We start from the raw sequence: 18532 nt of genomic DNA, 5'->3' as shown, positions 1-18532 counted from the left end.
TTAAAAGCTGTATGCGTCCCCCCCCCCCCAACTTTCTCTCTCTCTCTCTCTCTCTCTCTCTCTCTCTCTCTTCATTTTTTTTCCTTTTCTCTTTTCTAGTCATAACTTTCTCCTTCGATCACCATTTTTAGCATTCTTAGTATCAAAATGTTTCTCTCTTTATAGGCATCGTATAGATACCAAGTTTGCCCGGTATTGTTTCCTGGGTTATGCGAATCAAATTTCAGAAGTTTTAGTTCATTTTAACTTCTGGGCTAGATCTCTTTTAAATCGTAAATCCTATCAAAAATCTGAGACCACCAGCATGCTCCACTCGTCGAGGGCTTCACGACGACACCTATTTGAAATTTTTTTGACACCAAAATTTCGGTAGATCCTATGGACTTCATAGTATTTTTTCGAGCTTTAAATGAGTTTATTTAATTTTGTAATAATTTTATTCTAACCCCTAGTGTTGTGGGCTCCGTGTAGGTACCCTCATTTCATGAAAATTTGACAGTTGTTTGAATCTGTAATTTCGGACCGAGCAGGTAGGCTACCGAAAAACTTTAGAACCGAGTCGAGGTTATAGGCTATCCCACCATTTTTAAATGCCCCGAACGGGTCCCATACATCAGAATTGGCATAGGTAAACCTGAAACCTAAGTTTTCTTAATTACTGAGTGCCTAAATTAGATTAAAAATCCATAAATTATTCGTGGTAGGTTAGAAAATTATAATTCTTTTTGTATTAGCTTAGTAATATTGCTAAGGACCCACGACGCAAAATTTTAGAATTTTTAAAACTTTTTTAGGTAATTTTTGCTAAAAAGTTAGCTCCGGAGACTAAAATGCAATTTTTCCAGATTATGAGTTTTGACTGATTTGGAGGGCCTAGGAGGGGCCATGTAATATTGATGGGATGTGAATGTGAGGCTTGTGATTTTAGAAGTGTTTTTTAAATTACTTTGCAGATTGAGTAGGTTTTAGGTACAGGGGAGACTCTGTCGGATTTCTGGCACAAAGTTAGGGTGTCCTTATTTTTTTAAAATCCTTGATTTGGGTTAGCACTTATAAATTTATAATATAATTGTCTAGGTGATCAGGATCAGTCATACTTCACCCCTCAGCCACCATAGTAGCTTCTAGTCAATCAGTAAGTAGATATTTATTTTATTTATAATTTAATATTATTATATTTCTGGCATGCTCATGCATCACTTATACTTATATTTATGTAGTTAAATATTAGGCATGCCCTGCTTTGCATTTATACTTGATGATATTACTGTGGTTGCTATGTTTTGATAATCTGGAGCTTTGTGTGTGGGTTGGTTTGTATGTGGAGTATATGGATATGGGTAGGATGGGTAGACGCGGCTAGAACTTGACTCACTGGGACTCGATCCTTATTATAGATAAGTCAGGGTAGGCACAGTTTTGAGTTAATCTCGCTGGCCCCCGCATATAGATTATTAAGCGAAAGTCTGGCTCGAGTTGATCTTGTTGATAGGTCTTGGATTAAGAGAGCTGGGTAAGGGGATCAGCTCCCCATATGTGTATGCGTGAGTATACACTTGATATGGGTGCGTGAGTGCTCCAGATTATCCTTGATGTGACTTAATATGATTTGTTTGACTTGTATGAAAATGATGTATTTCATTTATAAGGATGCGTTAGAATTAGGTAGTTATAGAAATTGTATGTAAAATAAATATCTTACTCTATGAGTCGAATGCTCACTCATGGTCACCCTATTTTTCAGGCTACAGGAGGAGTTCTTTTTCAGAGTAACCTTTTTTTTTTCTCGTAGGTTTAACATCAGTTATTTAATTGTTTTATTATTTTTTAAATTTGAAATCTAGAACTCCGCATGTGTTAGCAGTAGTATGAACCCTATTAGGAATTGAGTTAATTTAAATTCTTGATGTTAATAAATGAAGGTTTGTATGATTTTTAAACAATTTATAAATGATGGTATCAGGGTTGAGCGAGACTCCCCTGACTTCAATTTTTGATGGTCATCAAGTTGAGTTGACCTAAATAAATATATTTTATTTTATTTTATTTACATGTTGTGCCTCAATTTTTGAGTTTTGGTTATGAATTTGGGAACAGTAAGGCTTACAATGAGCCTCGGGGGTTTTATACCGGCTCAGGTCTTAGTATCAATCTTGCCCATGGGATCGAGTTGTGACAAAAATTTTCTAAATTTCAATTTAATGTACTTTTCTTTGAAATTTTTATAAAAATATTCATAATAAATTATAACTTATGGTTAAATAATTTTCTTTCAAACTTTTAGCTAGTATAAAATTTTATTTATTATTTATTTAAAATAAAATTATTTTTAAAAATAGTTTAATATATTTATAAATATATATAATTATTTATTTGTTCAATTTATCTTATTAAAATTATATAATTATTATAATTTTCTTAAAAGAATATTGTTATTTTTTTACATATATTACTTTTTATTTGATTTTAGATTAATTGCTAAAGGATTCATATTTAATTATCTTAATTTTATTAATTTTATTTTAACGTAACAAGAGAATTAATAATACACATTATTTTACTTTATTTTAATGATATTCAAATTCTAATTAAATATGGGTTATTTTTTTTTCTTTTGTTTTTATATGATATTAATGGAATTTTTTTTACCTAAATCTAATTTATTATAGACTTAAGATACAATTATGCGAAAGGACCTACCATATATATTGTATCATGGGTTCATAATGAATCAGGTTTAGGTAAAAATTTTTCTGATATTATATAATTTTTCCAAAATTCTTTCTTATATTATAATATAAAAAAATATCCAATCTTAAATTATTATTAAGCACATTTTATATTAAAAATTATTTATATATTAAATTAAAGTATAAGGATTTTTGTAATATAATTTAAAAGTGAGGGACATTTGTGTTACACTTATTTAAGTTGAGGGATGATAATGAAATTTAATTTTAAGTTAACCTGTAAACTGATAATACATAACAGATCAAAGAGACTTTAATGATATTTAAATTAAAATTTAGATATTTTTACGATATAAATTTAAATTAGGAATATTGTTAATACAATCACTTAAAGTAAGAGATTATTAGTAAAATTAACCCTCACGATATTATAAATAAATTGATATCTGTAATGGAGTTTTAATTTCAAATTAATTAGAGTAGATTATATAGATCGTTCTTCCTCTTTCAATTATGTTGTGTCGGTTAGATGACTTTAGCAAGAAAATTTTCTCCACTTGTGTGAAAGTGGGCATAGCATAAAAACAATGGACACAGTCATCTCTTTAAGATCCGAAAATGACCACCACTTCTTTTTTTTTTTCCTTTAATTATTATTTTTTATTTTTTATGCATTCCTCCGCGTTAGAGGATGTAAAGGAAATCAGAAGCTTATATATAAGTGGGAATTTTGGTTTCTTGAATCCATGCAAAGTCTGCTTTTAATTTCTACAAATACTATAGCAAGAAGTAGTCATCATCACCCAAGAAAATGTCGTCAAAAAATTTCAGTTTTCTCAGTTTCCATGGCCTATCAAAAAAAACCTCATCAGTAAAACCAGTCCACTCAAGAATCTACAGAGAAAAACAAATCTCTAATGTTAGTGTGTCACCAAAATCTTTCCAACCAAATGAAGAAGAGATGAAATGGGTGTTTTCCAAATTTGACACCAACAAAGATAGCAAGATTTCACGTCAAGAGTACAAGTCAGCCGTAAGGAGCTTGGGCAAGGGAATGGACGAAGCTGAAATGGCCAAGTCATTTGAGGCTACTGATACAGATGGGGATGGCTTCATAGATTTCAAGGAGTTCATGGTGATGATGAATAACGTGGGAGATGGAGTGAAGACTAGTGATATTCAAAGTGCGTTTCAAGCTTTTGATTTGGATGGAGATGGGAAAATAAGTGCAGAGGAATTAATGCAAGTCTTGAAGAAGATGGGAGAGAGAACTAGCTTGGATGCTTGTCGAAAAATGATAAGAGGTGTAGATACCAATGGTGATGGCTTGATCAACATAGATGAATTCATGAACATGATGACCCGTACCATGAAATCTTCCTAGAGGTAGAAAACTTTTTATTGATCTTAGAATGATTATATGCTTAATGGCATTTAATTAAGTTGATCATCCATGTCAGAATTTGGAAATTCACAATTGTCACCTTTATGATTTGGCTCTACAATTCGAATCACAATGAGAAAGAAGTAAATGGGCAAGCCAGTTGACTTATTCTGAATCGCTATAGAGTGAAATAGCCTTTTTCTTTAATTTCTAGGGCATGAGTGCTTATGTTTGTTGAAACGAGTCAAAGAAGAATATCTCTAATTTGCCTTGATTCTAATTGTGACCATGATAATTGGGTTGGATTTAGCTTCGAATTTTATCTTTTTAGTTTTGAAAATCAATTAAAGCACCATATATTGCTGGGATTATAAATCTCTAATTGGAAAAGTATGAAAATAAAAAGGTAAATTAAATGGTTAGATTGTAATATTAACTTAGTAATTTTGATGTGTAAAATAATATAATCAGTTTTAGAAGCTCAAATTAAAATGAATTAATACATAATTTGATCAATAATCACTCTAAATTTAACATATACATATGAAGTATAGGATTCATATACTAAAATTGCAGAAGGCGAAAAAATTTTTATGAACAGGAAACACATATGCACTAAGTAATTAAGGATAGCAGATGAAAGATACAGCACATAAAATTAGATAAAAGAAACAAAGAAACGATCGATGATGTTTGTGTCCAGATATGTGGAGGTGCGGCTATATATTATCATCGGCTCATGCCACCACCCACAGTGGGAGCTACTGTGATCCCCCGGCTTTGTCTATCCATGTTTGCCTGCCAACCTTCACATTCAGCACTACTGATTAGTTTAGTATATATGGATATAATTCAAGTGGGAGAGAGAGAGAGCAATTTCAAGAATAGACGTGGTAAAAGCAACCAAATTGACCTAGTGGGACTTTAGCCACAGGAGCATAAATTGAAGCCAGTGACATAAACACTATATACTTTTTATCACTGGACATGCTTTTAGAATCTTGATTTCCCTGCAACATATTCTTTATTTATGTGCAATGACTAAGATTTTTTTTTTTCTTAGATCCAGTTTATCAATTGATCCAAGACATAAGATTTATGGATCGAGTCTAAATAAAAATTTCTCTAAAAAAATATATAATTTCACCAGTAATAAACGAAAAATGGCATTTATTACCAAGCTAATAAACATTTGTTTACGTGGTATTCTTGTATTTCGTAAATTTCTTTCTTTTGATGAATTTATATGGAAAGAAAGATGCTAATAGAAGATCAAATTACATACCAATCCCCATGTCAAAACCACGATTCTTGAGCTCTCTGTATTCTTGACAAAGTGCGCAAGGCTCACAGAAGAAGTGAACCAAGCAATCCACACAAGGTACCTCCTCCAAGTCGTATTGGCCTCTCAATCTTGACCTATAAAAGCACGAGTACAAGCATGGGAAACCTGTGAAACCCAGTAGCAAACCATAAACTGCACCACTTGCTGCACAAGCTGCACCAAACAAAATTTAAAACCTGGATTCAGTCACCAATTCAAAACATACAAGATCACTTTAACCTACCTTTATATTTTATACACTAAAAGCTTACATATTGATCCCTTATTGACGATTTCTGCAATCTGTCCAAAGGTAACGCATGGACACATGAAAGTAACCAAACAATTTGCTGGGTCGTCACAACAGTGGCAAAGGCCGGTGGACCACCGCGTTGCAGTGGCATTAGCGGAGGGGATATAGGGAGGATGGGTGGTGTGGATGTTCATGGCCGGATACCCCTGTGAAGGATATTTTGTGGGATACATTTCCTTTTTTTTCTTAATTGTTGGCCTGGCTTGAATTTTGTGAAGGGAATGGCTAATAACAAGAAACCTTGTAGTTAAAAAAGGATGCAAATCTTGAGATAAGCTTAGGCTAGTTCAGTTCTCCCCAGTTGTGCTTCAAAGATCCAAGATTGAGCTGGCATGAACTTTGACTATTATGAATTATATATAGGGAATCAAATTTTGCTTCAAATCCCAAGCTTAATTAATATATACTCCTGATTACTTAATTCTTATAGCTTAACAAAAAGCCAGACACTGCCCACGTGAAGCAGAGTCATGAACCTTAGAATATGATAAGATTTCATGTTAATCAATACAAAAGCAAGTGTGAAAATGGAAGAGAAGGCTCAGACAACTTTAAAGGACAGGGAATTTCTTGGACATATCTTAATAATAATGCCAGATTTCGTGTGTATATAGCCTAGAAATTTAGGAATTCAAATTCCAACACTTTCTTTTCTCATTTCAAATTAAAAAAAAAAAATTAATTAATAAGTATTGAGATTACAAATGATCGTACCACCAATTAGTTTTGGCCAGACGTTCAGCTTCTGAATTGGAATGGGATTGGTTTGGATCAAAGGTTCAGTGAATTAGATCAATTCTGAATCGAATTATATATATATATCAGAATTAATGGTTTAAATCATCGATTTCATCTTATTTAAATCAAATTAGGTGATAGCTCTAGGGGGCACCTCATTGATCAAACCATTTTCAAAATGAAACCAAAACTATAAAAAATCAGAATTAAAACTGAAATTGAGCTGTACCAAAACTGGTTAGAAATCAGAATCGACTGAAATTTTGGCCAATCAATCTGATTCTAGTTCATTTGCTGACCAGGCATTGAATCACCGATTTTAACCCTGAACCAACTCGAACTGAACCGATGGCCAGGCCTTACTGCCAACATATAGAGAATAGAGAGTTAGGTGATGCAACACCAACTTCCTGCCATATTGCCGCCAAGCCGACCAAGATCTGTGTACATATATACCAGCTAAATCATCTCTTATCAGTGGAGATTTGGAGGATATCGAACAGATATTCTCTAATCTCTACACTATTCACGTGTGGTTTAATTTGTTTAAATTAACCCTTGAATTTATTGCACGTTTAATATAATCTAATTAATTAAACTTTACGGTTAAATTAACACAAAATTTTGCAATTAGCCTATTATTTTTTCTCATCTTAAGTCAGGACAAAATTAAGTTGTTCCATTATTAATCACATTTATCAAATAAGTAAACCAAAAATTTGACTTTATTAAAAATATTTAGTTAAAAAGTTTTAAATTTAATGGAATAATACTAAGATTAGAGCTCAATTAGAGGGCAAAAAATCTTGAGTGGATAACTATTTTAAAACTAAGATTAAAATAGTTATTCAGATTAGGGATTTTTTCTTATCTAAACTCGGTTTACTATGTGAGTCTCATATATTTATATCTTAAATTTATGATGGACCGAATTTAGGTAAGAACTTCCCTTAAATTAGAATGGGTTATTGCAATTTCAGCTATGATCACCATCACTTATCCATTCAAGTTGCATTTCTTTAGTTCTATCATCTTAAGAATAAAGCTTCAATACAAGACAAGATGACCAAAATGAAAAGACTGAAGATGCCGATAAAAAAAACCATGATTCTCCACTGAATAGTACTTTAAGCACAACGTTAGCTTTATCAGTCATGCAATTCTAGCGATATTTTTACTGTTTCTTGCAATTGAGAAACAAACCAATACCAACCAAGAAAGAAAGATGGCGATTGTGCGTTATGTTCAGATCCAGCCCAGCCGCGAGAGGAAGGTGGAAGAATTCAAAGCTTGGCTTCGGCAATTCGACATAGACTGCGATGGGTGTCTCAGCCGTGAGGACCTAAAAGAAGCACTGCATAGCATGAGGATTCGGTTTGCTTGGTGGAAGGCTAGGCAAGCAATGAAGGAAGCAGATACCAATGGCAATGGCCAAGTAAACAATCCTAAAGAAATATAGAAGCTTATCAATTTTGCTCAACAACGTTTGCATATGAAAATTCATTAAAATTATTGCTAAATATTCATAATTTTATGATTTTATGTATTGCTTCAGTTTCTTGGTGATGAGAAAACTAGTTTTAATAGATAAATATCTTATTGGATTTCAATACCATGATACCAAAATGATGAGCACTCCCAGAAAGCTAAGAAACACAACATCTACAGATTAGAATCAAGATCTTTAATCATCCAAATAAGGCATAATTTTAGATTAAAAATTCAGGTGTCAATACACAAATATTAACAAGTTAAAGCATATTGATCATCAAAATAAGACAAGTAAGGGGTTCATATTGCTAGAATTCAAGTTCTTTCAAGAAACATGGAAGAAACTCAAGCTCCAACAATGGAGTTCTCTCCTAAGTCATACTGATGTGGCAAAGTCATGCTGATGTGGTACCACTTGTCAAGTCTTTCATGCTAACTTGTGTGAGAATAATCCACCTAGATTCCAACAATATGCTAGAAAGGCCAACATGACAATTTTGATTCCCTGCATCCACAATGCTCCAACACCAATGCTTCCTGCTCTCTAGCTTTAGCTCTGGTGATGGGACCTCTAAATAATGACAAAGGCATTGGTGCTTCTTCATCGTTTGGGGTGTATAGCCAAGTAATCTATCCATGATCATCATTTCTTGGTTTGCTTTACCCTAGTGTTTGATTGATGTTAACGGTGCATCAGATAAGAGCCCTCAACGAAGCCAAGGCTAGCTCAAGGCCAGGACTGGTGCGGTAGATTTGGCCCAATCTTGGATTAGTGGCGTGCCATTTCAGGCTCAAATGCCAAGTGATACCCATCCCTTTAAATTCTTCAAATTTCTTGGTCTTTGTTCATGCCTTTTTAGGGAACTTTATCGATGTTCCTGTTTTATTATGGGTGAATTTAAATCAAAAAGATCAATTTTAGTTCAAAATCAAACTGATTGATTTTTATTTCTAATTTGATGATTATACAGTAAATTAACAAATTTAACGCCACTGCATTAGTTGTTGCAACTGTTTCCTGTCAAGTAAGATGCTTCATGGATCAAGGGTACTCTGATCTCTTCTTAATGGACATTAAACAAATAATAAGAGAGATTGATGATTCTGTAATTTAATATGGATAGCATTCATGTAGTAATTTAATATGGATGGCTCATGTCATTCACCGAAACTAATAATAAGGGTAAAATTACTTATATCATTAAATATATTTTTCATTAATATTTACAAAATAATAATTTATTTATTTTTAAATTATTTATTTCATTATGCTGCCCTAAGGACGAAGAAGTACTTAGATTTAAGGATTTTGAGTGTTTTAATCGAGTAGCTAAGCAAGGGTGGCATATCATGATGCACCCTAGACCTTTGATAATTCGATACTTAGAGCTGGGTATTTTCCTTGATGTAAATTTCTAGAGACTACAATAGGTACTAATTCTAGTTTTACATGGAGAAGTATTTTATCTGGCAGAGAGGTGTTGTCGAAGGGGTTGAAATGCATCCATGGTTCTTGGAAGCTTGATATATCTGAAGCTCTTGCTGTGACATTACGGACTCTAATTAGCTGTTGTTTTGTGTTTCCAATAAGTGATTGCTGAGATTGACTGTAAGAAAGTGGTGGACCTTCTGTGTGGAACATGTTAATGATGGTATTGGAACAACATTTTTCAATTTCTATGAGTTTGTGATTTTTTTTTTTCATAGATAGATAGATAATTTCATTGCTTAGAAAGGTCTAAGGTTCAATTATAAAAGAAGGGTTCATACTTCAGCTATCTAGCCCATTAGAAAATAGGCCTAGAATACAAAAATCCTAAAAATATAATAGGGATTCACCCTTACATCTTGACTAGAATTAGAAAGGAAAATAGTACAACTGCACCCAGACAGCCCCATCGTCGGTCTTAGAGATGACAATCGAAGCCATTAACAACAAGAAGGAAACAAAAGATTCCTACTTTTGTTGCCACACAAGGCTTATTTTCCAACTAAAGAACAAAGGAACTCTACAATCATTATTATCTTCCAAATCTTCAAGGAGGTCAAACTCAAACCTCAGGTTGAGGGAAAACAAAAACCAACAGAACATCACGAAAAACAACGAAGGACGGAGGAGGCAGAGCTCTCGGCGACCCACTTGTGCCTTACAAGCTAAACTCTAAACCCATGGAGATACGTTCCTCTCCCAATAGCACACCCTTTAGCCATCGAACCCATAAATAACACCAGTGCTTAATCTTTAGTATCCTATAATACGCTATCAAAGTAAGAACAAGGAAAACACATGAAACCTCAGCCATGATAGTGAATCTGCATAAAACACATCTCAAACACAAACTAAAAAAGAAATGTTGAATATAGAGAGCTGAAACAAGGTAGTCATTCAAAAGTCCCTCTACGTTGACACATGGCCACCCACAATCCAAATGTGAATATTTTTTATATAGCGATCTGTAAACCCACTAACTTGTAGTCTTGCCAAAATGTGTTCAAATTATAGGATCTATTGTGTGTGGACAGCGGAAGTCCTTCCCTCCATTTCATCTTGTATTCAGCATGATGTTCTAATTGCTTTTAATCAAACTTCTAAATTCTCATAAAAAAAAATTTACAATTGATAAATTTTAAAACGTAATATATAAATAAAATATAAAAATCAAATCATTCATCAATTAATAAAAACAAAACTCTAAAATGCTAAAATTAAAATTAATTATAAGCCGATTCATAAATTTTAATTAGACACAAAACGCCTATCAGACGTCCTAAAACGCGAAATTAATACCACCTTAATTTTTAACTTATAATTCCGAAAAAGCCCTTCCTTGGACACCAATAACCGTGGAAAGAATATGTAATTTGTTTGGACATGTGAAAGGCTTTGACTGGTCTGCATTCTCAGACATACAGGGTTAGTGTGGATGCAACACGTGGCAAAACTCCATTTGGCTGCGAAAGGTCTTACCACGTGAGTGACAGCCTTGAGCCATGTCCTCCCTTTAGGTACAAGTCAAAGTTGAAGCTTTTTATTCTCCTCCTTTCATCTCTTGTTTTGGGATTTAGCCCTTAGCAGCAGAGCGGAGGACCCTCCTCCCCCCGACACCTATCCAAAAAAAAACCTTAAATTATTAATAAATTATTATTTTATTTATTATATATATATATATATATATATATATATATATATATATGTACAGCCTGTCTGCCTGCAAGATGCAAATCGAGCCTTGAAATTAGTGGTCACCAAAAAACAAAATTTGTTTATATTTTCAACTTGAAAAAAAGATTATATTTTAGAAGAGAGAAGACTCTAAATCAAGATTTTTTTTTATTGTCAGAAAGGATATTTCGGCTATTAATTAATTAGATTAATTCAAAGAGAATTCAGAAAAATAAAAATAGAATTTAATAGTAATGCTCGTTTGCTACTCCAAGATCCTGCCTATAACTCAACCACTTCTGTTGATGTATTTTGCCATTGCTCAGTCAATGGTTGCTCAAACCTTTTGGGTGAGCATCCGATGTCTCTTGCAAGGATCACCTCATATGCTTGGTTCGGCCATATCGAGCCATTACACGTCCAGATTAAACAACCGTTAATCTCTTGTCCTCTTGACTGCATTGACCCTTTCGATAATTTGACTCTTTTGAATATTGTGCTGACTCTTTGATTAAGCCTTTTACTATTTAACTCGATTTTGAGTGGATTATATATATATATATATATATATATATATATATATATATATATTAAATAAATTTAAAATTAGATTTAATATTAAAAATAAGTAAAAGAAAAAAAGAATAATCGAAGTTCAGCTTTAGTAAAAGAAGGCTGCTGATTTAACTTTGCTATTTTAAAGAAAAAAAAATAGTTGAATGATTAGAAATGTTTTTTTGTTAGAAATTGGAACAAAACAGAGGCCTCTCATCACTCTACACTGCCTGAGGAAGGTATAGGATTAGGAGCTCTGCTGCACGTGCCCACGTGATCCCTCTTTTGATGTAAATGCCTCATAATTGCCTTCCATCACAAGCTGGACTAGCTTTACTTCTTGCTCTGCCACTATATTTTATTTTAATTACATTATTCAAATTCATACATTTATTACGTAATTTTAATCTAAATATTTAATTTAATGCACTCTTTTAAAATTAAGATATAATATAAATGTGAAAATATTTAAAAATAAATTTTATTAAATAGCTATATCATTATATCTTAATTATAATAATAAAAATAAAATATTATATTTACTATCGAATAGTTGTATCTTAATAATTAGCTTCATCTCAACTGGGTAGTATAAGTTAAGTCTTCAAATTTCACCTAAAGATTTTCAATAGGATTTGAAAAAAAATAATTAAAATTTTCGCTAAAAATAATACTCTATACCTTTATTTTTATCTATTATTTATTAAAAATTATTTTATTTAAAATTATCTGTAATTTTTAAAAAATTAAAAAATATTAATTATTTTTTTATTTTATTCTTATTTTTATTAAATATAATAATTATTTTTGTAATTTCTTACAAATTAACTTTATTATCTTTCCTCTCTTTCTCAATCTCTCTCTCTAGAGATAAGAAACAATTTGAGCAAAATTAAAAAATATTTCATTATAATTTGAATAATTTAATTATTTATTTAATTATTATATAAAAATTTTAAAAAATAAATAATAGTGAACGGATGGTATGATTAAGTTTTTATTTAATTAATTTGATTAAAAAAAATAGTGATAAAGATGGGATCACGTGGTTCTATTGATGGGTCGGCATCGCCAGCTCATTTCACTAGTAATTTACTTACGAGTCAAAGATTGGTCAAATAGGCCAATGCATGACACCCCAACCCTTCAGGACTGTGGCAGTGACGCTATTTCACTTCTCCTACATAAAATTAATTAGCTCAAAGCCATTTACCTCTCCCTTCATTAATACTCCTATTGCTTTCTTTGCCTGCAATTTCACCCTTCATCTCTCATCTCCTCGCTCTGATTAATTTTTATAGTTCGTTATTGAATTTTATTTGATATTTTATTTTTATTTTTTAACTTTAATTTATTACTAAAAAATTTATCAACTTTATTTTATTTTACAAAAATACTTTTAACCTGTTATAATAGATTTTTATGTTAAAAAAAATCAAATTATCATTTACCTCTTATCATTTACTTCAATTTTTATTTGAACCTAACAAAAAAATACAAATGTCGTCGTAATGATCTGTTTCCTAGAACAGTAGAGGCTTTACAATTCACCGGAAAGTATTGAAACTGTATTTGTAGACGTCATATTATAGTTTAGATAAATTTTTTAATCTGAAAATCCATTATTGCAAGTTAGACTTATTTTTTGTAAAACAAAATTAAAAATGTAGAGATTCTTTAATAATAAATTAAAATTATAAGACAGAAGTGAAATATGAGAAAAAATTCAGGGGACAAATTATATTTAGGCACGAGCTATAAAATTTAACCCTCTTTTTCTTGTTCTTGTATATGGAATAGAAAATTTATGTGAAGAAAAAAGTTACCTTTATTATTATTTTTTGAATGTATAAGGAAATAATAATATGGTATTAGATTAATTAAATGCACTATAAGATTATTGAAAATGATATGTATAATATATTTTAGATTTTTCATTTTAAGTTCCCAGTTGTTGAAATGTTTTTGCCATCTTCCACTAAAGATCTTCTAAAGATGACATAATTAGGAAAGCATTGCAAAAGAATTTAGCATAAATAATTTTTGAAATATTTTAATTAAACATTAATTCTTTTTTATAATATTTAACAATTTTTTTTTTTTAAAAATGAAGATTTGATACCTATATATTCATCTAACAATTTGGATTGGGCAGTGTTTTAACCATTAGGAGAATCATGCATGAAATCTCTCATACGTTAATTCCAAGAGCCTTCCCGGAAAGTACTCAATCACTGTGCGCCATTTTAATATATATCCACACAAGGGAATTAGGCTTGGCTCCCAATGTAAACTTGTTTTTCTCGTTCTTTTCAATGGAAGATAGAAGCAAAAGAGAGTTTCTTGGTAACTTCACCCACACTTCCAAGGAGAATACAGTAAAATATACTAGAATAAGAGACTGTGACTTCAAAACTGGGGCATCATCGACTGCCAATTAACATATCATGACAAAAACCATCACATCATGGCATGCCATGCATGAATTCGAAAGAGACACTCCTAGCTAGAGCTTCCTCTCCCCACCTTTAATCCCCTTCTTTGATATAAATACATACACTGCTTGGTGGGTTGAAGCAGTGCTCGAGGGTCCCCTAACCTCTATAGAATTTATTAGGGTTTTCTTTGTATTTTGCTTTCATTCTCATTTCTTCTATGTTGTTTTGAATTCCCATGGCATGTTTTGACATGTACAACTCCGAGCACAAAGGTCATTGCCCTCCAATGAGCCCAAGAATCTCTTTCTCCAATGATTTTGTTGATTCTCAGCAGATTATCAAGCAAGAGAGAAGCTCAAGATCAGAGGCCCCAGTGTCCACTGACTTCGAATTCTCCGTCTCTAACTACTCCATGATGAGTGCTGATGAGCTTTTCTTCAAGGGTAGGCTTTTGCCATTCAAAGATAATGGCAATAACAATCAAATGCAAAGGACTATCAGAGATGAGCTTCTTGTTGATGATGATGATGATTCTTATGAAGATGAAGCGTCCCTGAGGCCACATAAGGGTTCAACAAGGTGGAAAGGCATTCTGGGTCTCAAGAGAAGCTACATTGGCTCCAAGAAAGTTGATAAGAGTGATGGGTCCGTGGAGACGGTCGCTGAAAGTAGAAGGCCAGTTTTCTTTCATGAAGAGGTGCACATTGGCAAGAGTTCACAGGTCAGAAAAAAAAAAAAAAAACACTAAAGAACTGAAAAAAAAATAAAAAAAAAAAAATTCTAGGGTTAAAAATTCAACCATTTGATTTGTTCTGATTTGGGTTTTTGTTCTTTTTGTATTTCAGGAGCTTTTAAGTGAAGGAGGGTCAAGTCATCACAGAGATGTAGAAATTGGGATATAGGGGGTGGATCAATTCTTTTAGGAGAGAAGAATGGAGATGATGATATTTTTCTTCTATTTTTAGCAGAGGTTTGGATAAATTTAGATCTCTTAATTAATCTGTGTAAGCTGGTTTCTTTCAAACTTTGATTAACCTTCTCTCTTCTGTATTTTTGGAGTTCTATTGTCCTTATTATTCCTTTGGATCTCCCACAAGTAGTTTGATGTTTTGGCTGTTTTTCTTTTGTACAAAATGTTTGCAGTTGAAGAACTTCTTGTATCCTGTTAAGCACTGATTGATAGATCTGAAGTCAGTTCATCGTTCTTTTTCTTCATTTCAAAAAAAAAAGGGATCTGTTCATATAGTGTAGATCTACATTTTCATGTCGTTATCTTCAGGGAGAAGTAAAATATTCATAGTTGTTTTATTTATTGCTTATAAAATGAGATTAAAAAGGGTGAGCCTTTTGTGATACACTTAAAATCACTACAACTACACAAGAACAAGTTCTCAAGTAATACAAAAAGTTTTTATTAAATTATTGGCTTTTGTTTCTTGTTATATATATATAAAAGTTTCTCCCCCCCTCTACCCATTTTCTTCTCAAATTTCATATCCATCCCAGAAGAAACTCCATATATATTAAAATGGACTTGCAAAATCATATACAGCTTACAATATGAGTAAACATTATTGGAGATCTTTTGATATTTATATTATGTGGTTAAAAGTATATCTTATGGGAAAGGGTGATTTTTTTTCCTGATGTTTCTAAATGATCATCTCTATATTTTGATGTTTATATTAAAAAAAATTTATATTTTAATTTTGTCTACTAAATAGTCTCTCAAAATTTTCATGTTTTAGGTTGTCGAAGGAAATGGTCTAAAAAGAGAGAAAATTTTGTAATTTCAATTTCACCTTTATTTCTATCTCTGTCTCTCTCTCTCCTATGAATATTGCCGCCTGCTTGCACTCACTACTCACTAGTAACAATACCAAATAATTAACCTGTACATGGTTGAAGAAGGCACAAGCAGAGAACAAAGTGGTTGGCTTCAGTCCCTTCCCTTCCGTTTCTCAATCCTCAACCAACTTAATCATCAATCACAAAAAGCTCGCCAAAAATCCCCAACTAAATCGATGGACGGTTCATCTCTTCCAGAATCTGTGTAGCTACACCTCAACCCACATTTCTAATAACAAGCACAAGCTCCGCGATACCCGCAATAGCAAATTCAAAATTCTTACTACCAAACATAGGGCCAGCCCACTAAAATTTCTTCATCCGAAAAGTGCTGAAAACAGTCGATATGGGTTGCCTCCATTAAAATAGCTTAATCCAATTTGGTTTCACTCTTTCTTGCTTTATATTCTCTTTCAATTCCAAGTATCTAGCCAACGTGGGACTTCAACAAATCCTACTACCTGTCTTATTACTTGTATTACTAGCAATACCCACCTCCAAATCAATGGCATTATGAGTAACAACCACAAAACTATGTTTATTACCAACTCGATTACTTGGCTGCCTATGAGCAGCCACTATATCATCAGCATGAGTCCGTGCCAAGGGTTTTAGCTCCACACGGAGAAGTGCAAATTGTGGATTCTGGTGGGACTGAATTATCATTGCATGAGGCATAGCAGTAAAGCGATTAGCCTTCCCCTCAGAGTTCGCTAAGTTTGGTGGTGCAATCGGAAATGAATCCAGAAGTGGCCACAACGATTGCTGCATTGGAGAAGTTGACGCAATTCTCGAGCTCGATGGATGCGAGGGAAAAGAGTGTATTTGCTCCAATGCGTTCTTTCATATGGTGTTATTTATTTTGTTAAATTTAAAATTGAAGCGAGGGACGTTTTCTGGATGTTTATTTTTAGGTTCCAATGCGTTTTTGGGCATATTCGCAATAATTTTTTTTTTTAATGCAGCTTTGCATTAAAAGCCCATAAGGCAAGCTGACAAATTGGGTTAACAATACTGGAGAGGAAGAGAAGACCACGGTGCTAAAACAACATCCAACCCACTAAAAGAAATCAGCCCAAGACCAATATAACGCAGCCCCACAAAACCAAACCCTTAATCAAACCAACCCAAAAACAACCACCCAACCTAGAAACCCTAAGATTTCTGGGAAGGATGGTTGCCTCCATGCGAGGCCTGAGTCGTGACCAAAGCACCAGGAAATGTCAGCATTACACAAATCACCAACTCCCTTGTCCACCTAGCATCTCAGCTAAACAAGGAGACCCCGAACTCTCTTAACAAGTAAAATGAATGGCTTGATATCGATGAATGGGTGTCGCTGTAGAGCTTTTTCTGGCACTAAGTTGACAAGATGACCTTCCCAACTGTGTTGTAGAAGCAAATCCTGAAGTTTAAAATGGTCGAAGCAGTAAAATTCCACCCACCGCATAGAGCCAACCTAACAGAGAATAGAGATGAAAGTTACCCCGATCCTCTAATATTCCATCCGCCAGCTCTTCTCGTAACTAAACCTAGCACATAGGATCAACTATTGAGCCCTCTCTTTGAAGATCAACTTGCATGCAAAACTACCAAGCACAAAACAACAACCATTCATAGCTGACCTAACAGAGGAGGTTCATCCCTCAAATCTGGGCTAGAGAGCCAAAATCAAAGCATTCCCCTGCCTGAAGGCAGAGGAAGTCAAAGAAAAAAACCAAACTTGGCTAAATTGAGAGTAGCATATGCTAGATAATCATAGAAAGAAACTCTCGAAGACGAGAGAGAATGACCTCACCATCATTAACTTCATGTCATATCATGTTTTTGCTATAATTTCAATTGCAAGGTAATTTGTCTCCCACATTAAAGTTTGAAAATTCAATGTGTGGCATCTATGAATTTGAACTTTCGAATCTTAATAGCTGCTTTTGAGGCGTGATTCTCCTAAGTTTATATCAATGGTATAGGAGGTATAAACTATGCCTTTCAATTACACTTATGCATAGTAGTGTTTGATGACAATTGTAAGGTAACTTGTGTCTTATACTGAAAGTATGAAATTTCAATGTATAGTCAATCTCAATAACTAGTTTTTGAAATGTGATTCTCCTAAATTTCACATCATTGTTGCTCATGGGATTGAAAAATTGCCCATGATTTGTATTTCTCGAAAGCTAAATACAGCAAGTGTACACGTGCACTTCATTGGATTCCTATTGAAGGTACATGATAAGATAATTGAAATGCAATTGAGAGAGGGAGATGAGAAAAAGGTATGATTGCAACATTAAGCAGCATTGAGTTTGGTTGTTTGGGTTGAGGGAGAGGTAGAGGTATAAGTTTACAAGAAACTGATCAAACTGATGAAACTGTACTAACATGATCTTTTTTTTTTTTTTTTTCAATTTGGGTTATATTGATTGTGGATTAGAAATTATATAAACCAATGTATTTCAATTTTGAAGATTACCAAACGATGAAATCCGAACCATTGCTTATTAAAGACAACAAAGAAGGGACAATGAACACCACTATTGTAAAGTCATGGAACATGACGTTTATTTTATTTTTGTCTCTAGTAAATA

General features: G+C 33.0%; 3 protein-coding genes across 3 annotated transcripts; 2 read left to right on the top strand and 1 right to left on the bottom strand.

The window, feature by feature from the left end:
- Nucleotides 1-3384: 3384 nt before the first annotated feature.
- LOC110649397 (calmodulin-like protein 30) lies at nucleotides 3385-4354 on the top strand. The gene has a single exon (XM_021803947.2). The coding sequence runs from the start codon at nucleotides 3502-3504 to the stop codon at nucleotides 4072-4074; it is 573 nt and encodes a 190-aa protein (XP_021659639.2). The 5' UTR covers nucleotides 3385-3501; the 3' UTR covers nucleotides 4075-4354.
- A 206-nt stretch (nucleotides 4355-4560) lies between these two features.
- On the bottom strand, nucleotides 4561-6055 carry LOC110649398 (cell number regulator 1). Its single transcript, XM_021803949.2, has 3 exons — nucleotides 5671-6055; nucleotides 5360-5572; nucleotides 4561-4880 (listed from the first exon to the last, which is right to left on the bottom strand). Exons 1-3 carry the CDS (start codon nucleotides 5882-5884, stop codon nucleotides 4804-4806), a joined length of 504 nt encoding a protein of 167 aa, XP_021659641.2. The 5' UTR covers nucleotides 5885-6055; the 3' UTR covers nucleotides 4561-4803.
- Nucleotides 6056-14216: 8161 nt separating this feature from the next.
- Nucleotides 14217-15295, top strand: LOC110649396 (uncharacterized). Its single transcript, XM_021803946.2, has 2 exons — nucleotides 14217-14817; nucleotides 14942-15295. Exons 1-2 carry the CDS (start codon nucleotides 14332-14334, stop codon nucleotides 14996-14998), a joined length of 543 nt encoding a protein of 180 aa, XP_021659638.2. The 5' UTR covers nucleotides 14217-14331; the 3' UTR covers nucleotides 14999-15295.
- The last annotated feature ends 3237 nt before the right edge of the window (nucleotides 15296-18532 follow it).

Source organism: Hevea brasiliensis, chromosome 7 (assembly GCF_030052815.1).
Source record: "Hevea brasiliensis isolate MT/VB/25A 57/8 chromosome 7, ASM3005281v1, whole genome shotgun sequence".
Taxonomy (NCBI): domain Eukaryota; kingdom Viridiplantae; phylum Streptophyta; class Magnoliopsida; order Malpighiales; family Euphorbiaceae; genus Hevea; species Hevea brasiliensis.
The sequence above is the reverse complement of the archived record's forward strand: the minus strand, read 5'-3'. Positions and strand labels throughout refer to the sequence as shown.